General features: G+C 42.4%; 1 protein-coding gene across 1 annotated transcript in view; it reads right to left on the reverse strand.

Moving 5' to 3' along the window:
* The window catches only part of gc (GC vitamin D binding protein), a 149,659-nt gene that overhangs the window by 36,393 nt on the left and 100,330 nt on the right, over window positions 1-12,936 (reverse strand). Inside the window, exon 8 of the mRNA XM_039758572.1 lies at window positions 5,028-5,233. Coding sequence (XP_039614506.1) covers window positions 5,028-5,233 — 206 coding nt within the window. The remainder of the gene's footprint in view (window positions 1-5,027; window positions 5,234-12,936) is intronic.

Raw genomic sequence — 12,936 nt, forward strand, 5'->3', positions numbered from 1 at the left:
TTTTTTTCTGACCTCCCTGGCCATCAAACCTTACTTTTATTCTATGTAAATTAGTATTGCCTAATTTTATCACCAAGTCTAGCGCCATGATAACAAGAAGGCATTAATATAATTTTGTTTATTAGAAAGAACAGATCATCTTACCTGATAGCCATATGCTCACATAAGGCATTCTATATTGGGGGACCTGTATTTTTTTACCTTTATTAAGTACTAGCAAAATACCCGCACTTCGCAGTGGAGAAGTAGTGTGTTAAAGAAGTTATGAAAAAGAAAAGGAAACATTTTAAAAATAATGTAACATGATTGTCAATGTAATTGTTTTGTCACTGTTATGAGTGTTGCTGTCATATATACACACACACATAAACATATATATACATATCTACATATATATATACACTTATATACATACATATCTATATATATCTATATATATATATTGTGGTCCCGGCCGGGGCTGGAGCCCGGCCGGGATGCCCAGGAGGACGTGAGGAGGGCTTGTGCCTCCTCCTGACCGCGAGGGGGCGTCCGTCCTGGTTCTGTTGGGAGCCACGGGTCGAGGGCATGGAAGCCCTACCCTGTAGGGGCCCGTGGCCACCGCCAGGCGGCGCCCCGATGCCGGTTCATCCCGTGTGGCCTCGGCCGGGATGGAGCCCGGCCGGGGCTTAGAGGACCGGAGGAGGGCGTGTGCCTCCTCCAGACCGAGTGGGGGCGTCCGTCCTGGTTAGACAGGGGCCTCGGGTACAGGGCTTGGAAGCCCAGCCCTGTAGGGACCCGTGGCCACCGCCAGGCGGCGCCCCAGTGCCTGTTTATTCCGGGAGCCCGGCACTTCCGCCACACCAGGAAGTGCCGGGGAAGATGACCGGGAGACACGGACGGCTTCCGGTGCGCCGGCACTTCCGCCACACAAGGGTGTGGCCACCGTTAAGTGCCGGGAAGCAGCTGGAGCCCATCCGGCTCCCCATAAAAGGGGCCGCCTCCCTCCAGTCAGTAGTGGATGTCGGGAGGCAGCAGGACTGAGCTGGAGAGAGAGGACGGGAGGTGGCCAGGAAGGCACAAGGACTGTGGGCCCTGGACTTTGGGGAAATCGGTGCAGAGGCACTGGGGTCGTGTGAGTGTGCACTGGACTTATATATTGTACATAAGTGTAAATAAACAGTGTGTGGGAACAAAATATGTCGTCCGTCTGTCTGTGCTGGGGCCAGCGTTCACAATATATATATATATATATACACACATATAAATACATATCTACATATATATAAACAGTGCATCCGGAAAGTATTCACAACGCTTCACTTTTTCCACATTTTGTTATGTTACAGCCTTATTCCAAAATGGATTAAATTCAGTTTTTTCCTCAGAATTCTACACAACACCCCATAATGACAACGTGAAAGAAGTTTACTTAAGGGTTTTGCAAATTTATTAAAAATAAAAAAATTGAGAAAGCACATGTACATAAGTATTCACAGCCTTTGCCATGAAGCTCAAAATTGAGCTCAGGTGCATCCTCTTTCCCCCGATCATCCTTGAGATGTTTCTGTAGCTTAATTGGAGTCCACCTGTGGTAAATTCAGTTGATTGGACATGATTTGGAAAGGCACACACCTGTCTGTATAAGGTCCCACAGTTGACAGTTCATGTCAGAGCACAAACCAAGCATGAAGTGAAAGGAATTGTCTGTAGACCTCCAAGACAGGATTGTCTCAAGGCACAAATCTGGGGAAGGTTACAGAAAAATTTCTGCTGCTTTGAAGGTCCAAATGAGCACAGTGGCCTCCATCATCCGTAAGTGGAAGAAGTTCAAAACCATCAGGACTCTTCCTAGAGCTGGCTGGCCATCTATACTGAGCGATCATGGGAGCAAGGGCCTTAGTCAGGGAGGTGACCAAGAACCCGATGGTCACTCTGTCAGAGCTCCAGAGGTCCTCTGTGGAGAGAGGAGAACCTTCCAGAAGGACAACCATCTCTGCAGCAATCCACCAATCAGGCCTGTATGGTAGAGTGGCCAGACGGAAGCCATTTCTTAGTAAAAGGCACATGGCAGCCCGCCTGGATTTTGCCAAAAGGCACCTGAAGGACTCCTAGACCATGAGAAACAAAATTCTCTGGTCTGATGAGACAAGGGTTGAACTCTTTGGTGTGAATGCGAGGTGTCACGTTTGGAGGAAACCAGGCACCGCTTATCACCAGGCCAATACCATCCCTACAGTGAAGCATGGTAGTGGCAGCATCATGCTGTGGGGATGTTTTTCAGCGGCAGGAACTGGGAGCCTAGTCAGGATAAAGGGAAAGATGACTGCAGCAATGTACAGAGACATCCTGGATGAAAACCTGCTCCAGAGCACTCTTGACCTCAGACTGCGGTGACGGTTCATCTTTCAGCAGGACAACGACCCTAATCACACAGCCAAGATATCAAAGGAGTGGCTTCAGGACAACTCTGTGAATGTCCTTGAGTGGCCCAGCCAGAGCCCAGACTTGAATCCGATTGAACATCTCTGGAGAGATCTTAAAATGGCTGTGCACCGGCACTTCCCATCCAATCTGATGGAGCTTGAGAGGTGCTGCAAAGAGGAATGGGCGAAAATGGCCAAGGATAGGTGTGCCAAGCTTGTGGCATCATATTCAAAAAGACTTGAGGCTGTAATTGCTGCCAAAGGTGCATCGACAAAGTATTGAGCAAAGGCTGTAAATACTTATGTACATGTGCTTTCTCAGTTTTTTTATTTTGAATAAATTTACAAAAACCTCAAGTAAACTTTTTTCACGTTGTCATTATGGGGTGTTGTGTGTAGAATTCGGAGGAAAAAAATGAATTTAATCCATTTTGGAATAAGGCTGTAACATAACAAAATGTGGAAAAAGTGATGCGCTGTGAATACTTTCTGGATGCACTGTATACACATATATATACATATCTACATATATATATATATATCTACATACATATCTACATATATATGCATATATACATAAATATATCTACATACATATCTACATATATATAGATATATACATACATATCTACTTTAAATATATATATATATATATATATATATATATATATATATATATATATATATATATATATATATATACACACACCACATACATACATACATACATGCACACACACATAGGTATATATATATGCAAGTGTCTATGTGTGTGTGTGTGTGTGTGTGTGAAAATATATATATATATAGCTGATTACCCATTGGCTTCGCTTGCTGAATGCAAGGGATAAAAATAAAATGTAGTCTATAAGTTATTAAACAGTAAAACATTAACGTTTTAAGAAGTAAATATACATTGAGCACTAGTGGAGTGGTTTCGGGTAAACTACATTTTAAAGACGGTGTAACACAACAGGTAAGTAGTACTAACAGCAGCTAAAACGTATATGGATCATCTCTCGGTAGTAGATCCCTTTTGAAAGGCGCTACATGACAGCTGTGGTATAGAAATTACATTTTCTATGTGAACGTCCAAATTTCTGCCTGTGGTAATGTGCCTTACCGGCATTACCAGCAATTAAAAAAAATTAGTTTTGTGTCCTCTGCAGTGTTAAGAGAGAAAGGCTTTGTTTGGGATAAAAGGAATAAAGGTGTAAAGAAAGGAAACTTGCCTTTTTGTTTTATATAGTGTAGAGAGACGTCTTAGCTGACAATATGAGCGCCTTTTGGGGACCGTCGCGGTGGGTCTCGTGTAGACTGGAGAGACAGCCCTGCCATTAACCGGCCGGGATGGCACTGTTGCTTCTCCACTCCTGTGCGTGTCTTCCGCAACCTCATAATCATATACATGCAAAAGAAAGTGCGAAGCGCCTTAATATTAGTTTGCCGCGGTCTACAAAAGGGATCCCGTGTTTGCAGTTGACTGGGCTATAGCTCAGGGGAAGGAAGAAAAAATTAAAAGTGCTTACTTTTACTTAAGGCAGAAGCGCAGTCAGCGTCTCAAAGGCCGGCACAGCTACGCGTGCATGCGCCGGCTGCTCGACTTTTATAGTATTTTTGCAGGGCAGGAGACGCCACTTTTTGCAGACACGTTCACGTGATCAAAAGTCTCCGCGCTCTTTGGAGGTCTTGCTTGTTCTCTGCGTACTGCGTTCACAGTCACTTCACATGAGCCACTCGGAGTACATGCATCGAAGGTTCTCAGCTGTGCTTGTGCTATCTCGTGCGATCTTGCGATGTCCACGGCTTTATTTAATGTTAGCTATGACCCGGCACTTAAATGTTTCTGTCGCACTTTCTCTGAGTTTGTGTCAAACACTAGTCTATCCCTGACCATCTCATCTTCTTTTGCATAAGCATAGCCTTTCACCTGCGAATATTTAGCGGCAGCGTGTCTATTGGATTGCTGCTGACTGACGGCCTTATATGGGCAGGCACTCAATTACGTGGGAGGCGTGACGATGAGAGACGCAACTCCACCTTACACGGCGACCGAGCTGCTGGCTATTGCCGTATATATGTACATAAGTAGGTTCCAGTTATGACCGTTATGCATAGAATTTCGAAATGAAACCTGTCTAACTTTTGTAAGTAAGCTGTAAGGAATGACCCTGCCAAATTTCAGCCTTCTACCTACACAGGAAGTTGGAGAATTAGTGATGAGTGAGTGAGTGAGTCAGTCAGTCAGTCAGTGAGGGCTTTGCCTTTTATTAGTATAGATACTGCCATTTTTTCATTTGTCAGTTTGTGGCCTCAGTTGTTTTTCTGAAAAGAATTATTCACACGACTTAATACAAAACACTATAATCAGTATATTCTGCATACACACATGAAAAAGAAACACTACATCAAGACATACCTCAGATGGCTGTTCACTGCCTGGAAAATGTTCATTTACCATAAAAGAATATGTTGTGCGTCAAGTACATTTTAAACACTTTTAAACTAGAGTATTCAAGAATGATTTATGTAATTTCTTAAAGTTCATTGTATTCTCCAACTAAACCAAAAACTGAGCATGACATCCTAATTGTAAAACATTTGTCACATTAAAAGACTTACTCTGTTACTATAGAATCACTGTTTTCTTTACACAATTCTTCATTGGAAGGTTCTGTTATCTTGGAAAATTCATTTGAAGCATGAATACTCAGCGATTCAATGCAACTGAAAACCTCCACAGGTGATTTTTGGCAGCACTGCTTAAATTTCTCACATTTATTGGGTAAAACAGAATCTGTGCACAAAGCTGTCTTATATCCTGAAATCTAGGGAAAGAAAAAAAGAACCAGTTTCAGAACAAAGGAAGTTCACATCCCAGTTAGTTATCTGCAATGTTTTAATGAAACCTGGGAGAGAGAAATGCCCTCTAGCAACAGTCAAAAATAATCTGCATGACAGGTACTTAGTAATTAGTAATAATATATCTATACGTACTGGACATTATTTAGCTATATTTGGTGATTTTAATAACTCTTTTAATTAAAAAAATCCCAGGTTCTTTGCAGGGTTTTCACACTTGATTTCAGGATTGTCACAGAATTTGCTTTCTATCCCCAATGTTAAATCTGGACTAATTGATGCTTTTAATATGTTTGAAAGTCTGCCTGATGGTACTGTTGATTCTATAATTTCTGTATATATTCTGCGTTTTCAAAGCTGCCTCAATGCAAGCTGTTCATTTTAACAATATACTTGTAAACAAGGATATTTATTTGAACTCATTTTAATAAATGGCCATGTACACTCAGCGTTAATTGTTAGTGAGCAACCTCTCTAAGACACTGAAAATAGAGGTGCAATAATTCACCATATATTTTAACTTACCCATTCATTATTGATCCTATAAAGAATAATATAAATGTGTAGTTTTTCCTTTGTTGCTGGCACAATCACTGCAGTTAGGCTCTAGAATACTGTGATTAACTTAAGCCAGCATCTCATGTTAGGATTGCAGTTATTTTATAGAGGCAACCATCAGAAACATCCAGTGACGCAGGTTCATTTTGCACCAGTTTTCTTGTTCTTTGTCATCTGTATGGAATTTCTGTGGTTAGCCCTGCTTCCTCCCACATTCCAAATATCCATCCTTCCAACCAGTTCAAACTCATTTACTATAATTTAGTTTAGGACCATGGGGGACAGAACTTATGATGGTAGCACTGGACATAAAGCAGGTATAAGCCTCTGACATGACACCAGTAAATGACTGGGTAAATGTATGCATACACCCCCACCCCCCACTTACTGACATTAGGGAAGTTTGAACTCACCACGATATTTGTATTAACACTAACGCTGGTGGACTCTTCAACCATGCTCAAGAGGGATCTCTTCAGTCTGGTTGACCAGATTGCCTCACACCCCTAATATATTGGCAGATGGAGTTTGTGTTACCCTCAAGGACAAGGATTTTGAGAGGAGGGCAGTGTGGCTTCCTTTGGTCTGGACTTGAGATGGACATTTTTGTTGGGTGGCCAAGCACAAGTCAGAGGGTACAGTGATACCTGGAGAAACCAGCCGTATAAGCAGCTCCTGAGAACGTGGATCATGGGACGCACAAACACAACACTTAAGAGAGCACTTCGACTGTGTTTTCCCAATGCTAAAATTCCTTGGCCTGGGTGCATGCGTAACTTAGCTTTGTGTCTGCTTACAGAGTTTGGGCATAGTGTGCCATATCAGTAGTCTCTGACCCCAGATGGGCAGAGTGAGGCAGAGCTGGGATGAGCTATGTGCGGGCAAAAGAGACAAAGCAGCTGGAAGCACATGGTGCTTCAGAAGACCTGAGCGGTGCGGCGGTGCAGCGGCTGAAGAAGCCAGTACCTCTCTGGTTATTACAATATCAAAGTACCACATGTTACACAAAATTTGAAATGAAATGATGACAGTACATTTTTTATCAGAGCAACACCCTTCTTTTATGAAAAAGTCAACAATGTTGTACAACTGCATATAGAACAGAGGTAAGCCACAATAAAACAGAAAGAAACGTGTTTATTTAGCACAAGCTGCATTGCTGTTTAGAGCATGGTGGAAACAGAACAACTGATGATGCATTAGTAAGTTTTGCTTATTTCTGTCAGTGGACATTTACTCAAATCCATTTTAAGGTAAGGTATTATAAGTTTTGGTTTTGATATACAGTGTCATAATTTGTAGCAATTTTTAATTAACTTTAAATCACCTTCATTAGAAAGGAAATGCTTTCTGTGGTCCATACTTTCAATAATATTACCTAAGACCGAATTAGAAAATAAGGTGCTAAAAATTGGCTTAAAGATGAAAATGTCATTTTTCTATATGCTACAGATGCTTTTTCCGTTTGGATTTACCTTTGACAAAAGCAGGAGCAAGGAGTTCAGCACATATAAACATAACGTCTTCCAAATGAAAAATTAGTCAGAGGTTCTGGAAGAGTTCATCTGCTTCAAAATAATATATGCAGTAAGCGGCATTGTACTTTCCAGAGGATTTCAAAACAAGGCAGTCAGTACTTATCATTACTTATTATCATAATTTTGATTTACTACAGAGTACAAAAAATACAAAAGCCACCTGAAGATTTCATTTGAAAAGTCACTTTGAATTTTCTTTGAATTATACCCTGCTATTACAGAATTTTATAATGCATCTCTTCAATCTATACTAATAAAAGGCAAAGCCCTCACTGACTGACTGACTGACTGACTGACTGACTCATCACTAATTCTCCAACTTCTCGTGTAGGTAGAAGGCTGAAATTTGGTAGGCTCATTCCTTACAGCTTACTTACAAAAGTTGGGCAGGTTTCATTTTGAAATTCTACACGTAATGGTCATAACTGGAACCTATTTTTCTACATATACTGTAATGGACTTCAGCTCATGGCCGTGGGGGGCGGAGTTGCGTCTGACATCATCACGCCTCCCACGTAATCACGTGAAATGACTGTGAACAGCTACTGCGGAAACAAAGCACGGTCTGAACCGTAACTTTAAATTAAGTTTATAGACACACTCCCACTGCCGTTTGTCATGCCTACGACCAATGTGGTATTCGCGAGATACAAGTTTAATGAAAAGACATGAGATATAAACGAGACTTTGGATCACTTTGTAATGGAGTTAAAATTGCTGTAGCAAGAAACTTTTAAGTGCCGGGTCCTAGCTAACATTAAAAAACCCGTTGACATCGCGAGATTGCACGAGCACAGCTGAGAGGCTTTGATGCATGTACTCCGAGCGGCTCACGTCAAATGACTTTGCAGGACTAGAAAACATAAAATTAAGTCCATACACACGCTACCGCTAAATATTCGCAGGCAATTTCCACAACTTAATCCCGGGAATGCCTGTTGAACATCTTACATTGACGAGTACCGATCTGGGTGGTGAACACTTCGATGAATGAAACCTGTTATCTTTACAACACGGAATGTAACTTGAACACAACACATCCTCCAAATACGAACCTGATTGCAAGAAATAATGATAATCAAATCCTTGATGACAGCAACACTCATAACGGTCACAAAACTATTACTTTGACAATTTTGTTACGTTATTTTTTAAATGTTTCCTTTTCTTAGCACAAGCACAGCTGAGAAGCTTCAATGCATGTCTGCCCAATTTTAGTCAGGGGTGATATTTTTGTTTCTGTTTTGAATTGAAATGCAGTTTAAAAGCATTTTTTTTTCAGAAATCGAAAGAGCTTGAGTTTACAATATTCATGTCCATGTCTATTATTTGATTCTGTCGTCCACTAAAACCCTTTTAAATTAAAAAAAAATTGCGATTTGGGGCAAATTTTTATGTGTGATTACACACGATTAATCAGGGTTAATTATTACACAGCCTCTAATTAATTAGATTAATTTTTTTAATCGAGTCCCACCCATAATATATATATATATGTATATATATATATATATATATATATATATATATATATATTGTGAACGCTGGCCCGCACAGACAGACGGACATCATATTTTGCTCCCCACACACCGTTTATTTACAATATTATCAAATATACAAAGTCACGTGCACTCACGAACCCCAGTGCCTCTTGCACCGAATCCCCAAAGTCCAGGGCCCACAGTCTCTGTGCCTTTCTTCCTGGCCGCCTCCTGTCCGCTCTCCAGCTCAGTCCTTCTGCCTCCCGACTTCCACCACCGACTGGAGGGAGGCGGCCCCTTAAATAAGGCTCCCGGATGAGCCCCAGGTGTTTCCGCACCTGTTCCTTGGCCACGCCCCAGCGTGGCGGAAGTGCTGGCTGCCTTCCTGGCAGCTCTCCGGCGCCACATAAAGTCTTCCCCGGCACTTCCTGGTGTGGCGGAAGTGCCGGGCTCCGGATAATTAGGCACAGGGCGCCGCCTGGCGGTGGCCACGGGTCCCTACAGGGCTGGGCTTCCATGCCCTGTACCCGAGGCCCCCTGCGTAACCAGGACGGACGCCCCACTCTGTCTGGAGGAGGCACTCGCCTCCTCTTGTCCTCCAAGCGTCCCGCCGGGCTCCAGCCCCAGCCGCGACCGTCGGGATAAACCGGCATCGGGGCGCCGCCTGGCGGTGACCACGGGCCCCTACAGGGAAGGGCTTCCATGCCCTCAACCCGTGGCCCCAACAGAACCAGGACGGACGCCCCCTCGCGGTGTGGAGGAGGCACAAGCCCTCCTCTCGTCCTCCAAGCGTCCGGCCGGGCTCCAGCTCCGGCCGGCGACTGCATGGGATCAACCGGCATCGGGGCGCCGCCTGGCGGCAACCACGGCCCCTACAGGGTAGGGCTTCCATGCCCTCGACCCGTGGCTCCCAATAGAACCAGGACGGACGCCCCCTCGCGGTCTGGAGGAGGCACAAGCCCTCCTCATGTCCTCCTGGGCGTCCCGGCGGGGCTCCAGCCCCGGCCGGGGCCACAATATATATATATATATATATACAGTATATACAGTACAGGCCAAAGGTTTGGACACACCTCCTCATTCAATGTGTTTTCTTTATTTTCATGACCATTTACATTGGTAGATTCTCACTGAAGGCATCAAAACTATGAATGAACCATTTCAGGTGACTACCTGTTGAAGCTCATCGTGAGAATGCCAAGAGTGTGCAAATCAGTAATCAGAGCAAAGGGTGGCTATTTTGAAGAAACTACAGTAGAATATAAAACATGTTTTCAGTTATTTCACCTTTTTTTGTTAAGTACATAACTCCACATGTGTTCATTCATATATATATGTGTATATACAGTATATATGTAGATATGTATATGTATATATATATGTGTGTGTGTATATATATATATATATGTGTATATATTTATATATATGTATAGGCAGGCTCCAGCCCTGGCCAGGGACCACTATATATATATATATATATATATATATATATATATATATATATATATATATATATATATATATGTGTATATATATGTTTATATGTGTGTGTGTGTATATATATATACTAGCAAAATACCCACATTTCGCAGCGGCGAAGTACTGCCTTACAATTTTTATTAAGAAGAAAATTAAACCTTTTTAAACTGAGGGAAAATATACCAATAATTATTTGTTAAGGATCTCTTTGTATACCACATTGTAAGTTTGGCCCTCCGGTTGTAATATGACCAAGCTGTGTGCTGAGCTTACTCTTGAGCATGTAACTTACAGTTGGCCATGTGAACAGTAATCTTGTTTCAAATCTCACAGCTTGGATTGGTGCTGTCATAATCGGTTTGAGTTTCATGGTTTGTTTCAATTACAACAGTATTTGAAGAGACATTCGGCATCTGTCAAGCGTTGTAAGTATACAACCGGTTTCATCGATAACTTTACATCCAGCTTTTAAGAGTTTAAACATTCATAAACATCAAAGTGTCCACTACTGAAATCGTCACCTGTCAATCTAAGATGTTTAAGAGGCATTGGCGTTTGTCCAAAGGTGTAAAATATTTGGCCATTTCGGTACACTTGAAAGCGACAACCGAACAATTCAGCGGCAGCCATCAACTCACATGCAGATGCATAGGTGAAGGGCTTAAGCAGGCTATGGACGTATATATGTACGTAAGTAGGATTCAGTTAGCATTGGGAACCCGTGTACCAAATTTCTTGAAGATGGGCCCATAAGTAGCAAAGAATGTTGAAAAGTTCAATATGGCGGCCAACAGTGGCATCATACCACCGAAATAAGTACTTACATTGGTTTTGGTTAGCTCAAGGAAGCCACCTACCAAATTTTATGAAGATGGGGCTGTAAATAAGAAAGTTCAATATGGCGTACGTTGTTGACAGTTATGATCATTACGCGTAGAATTTCGAAATGAAACCTGCTAAACTTTTGTAAGTAAGCTGTAAGGAATGAGCCTGCCAAATTTCAGCCTTCTACCTACACGGGAAGTTGGAGAATTAGTGACGTTTGGAAAATTCAATATGGCGGCCGACAGTGTCGTCATACCACCGAAATAAGTACGTACATCGGTTTTGGTTAGCGCTGGGAAGCCACCTACCAAATTTCGTGAAGATGGGGTTAGCCTTCTACCTACACGGGAAGTTTGAAAATTGGTGAGGTTGGAAACTTCAATATGGCGGCCGACAGTGGCGTCATACCATTGAAATAAGTAAGTACAGCAGTTTCAGTTAGCGCAGGGAAGCCGCCTACCAAATTTCGTGAAGATTGGGCCATAAATAAGAAAGTTCAACATGGCGGACGTTGTCGAACATTATCGACAGTTATGACCGTTACGTGTAGAATTTCGAAATGAAACCTGCTTAACTTTTGTAAGTATGCTGTAAGGAATAAGCCTGCCAAATTTCAGCTTTCTACCTACATGGGAAGTTGGAGAATTAGTGAGTGAGTCAGTGAGTGAGTGAGTGAGTGAGTGAGTCAGTCAGTCAGTCAGTGAGGGCTTTGCCTTTTATTATTATAGATTTATATATATATATATATATATGTACAGTGGAACCTCGGTTTGCGAGCATAATTCGTTCCGGAAACGTTCTCAATCCAAAGCACTCGTATATCAAAGCGAATTTCCCCATAAGAAATAATGGAAACTCAGATGATTCGTTCCACAACCCAAAACTATTCATATAAAAATGATTAATACAAAATATAAAGTAAAATACATAATACAAATTAACCTGCACTTTACCTTTATAAAGAATCATGGCTGGTGTGAGCTTCTAAACTCATGTGGGATTCCACCCAACAGGACAACACGTGGAAGAGCGCCCCAAAGCAATCGCAGTCTCCCAGCGCTGTAGCAGTTCGCCGTATAAGCGCATCCAAAAAGATCGCAGACATTCTATAAGCGCCTGTCGTCAATGGGTCATACAAGGAACATTATAAAGATCCCGGTACAATAAATAACAGCGCTGTTGCTGTTTCAAGCTGAATAAAGCTGGTGTTAAAGTACTGAGACTCAGCTTCGTGTTTTGGTGATTAAGATGGGGACTCGCACTTCACAGCGCACACACACACAGTCACAATGCTGTAGTAAACAGATGTTGACTATATGAGTAAGGCACACAGACTCAGACGGAGAATAGGAGACGATTGCCAGAGAGAGAGAGAGAGAGACGGGCTGGGCGAGCGAGCGAGATGAGAGAGAGAGAGAGAGAGAGAGACACGTGCTGGGCGAGCGAGCAAGATGAGGAGAGAAAAAGAGAGACGCGCTGGGCGAGCGAGATGAGAGAGAGAGAGAGAGAGACGTGCTGGGCGAGCGAGTGAGATAAGGAGAGAGAGAGAGAGAAGAACCATCAGCTCAGTTGTGATCACGCAACGCTCAGCAGACAAAGTGTATCCATACTACTCGTATTGCAAGACATCACTCGTTTATCAAGTCAAAATTTATTAAACATTTTTGCTCGTCTTGCAAAACACTCGTAAACCAAGTTACTCGTAAACCGAGGTTCCACTGTATATATATATATATATATATATATATATATATATATTGTGGAGGACTGCCGGCTTCTCATGCTGGT

This window comes from Polypterus senegalus, chromosome 7 (assembly GCF_016835505.1).
Source record: "Polypterus senegalus isolate Bchr_013 chromosome 7, ASM1683550v1, whole genome shotgun sequence".
Taxonomy (NCBI): Eukaryota; Metazoa; Chordata; class Cladistia; order Polypteriformes; family Polypteridae; genus Polypterus; species Polypterus senegalus.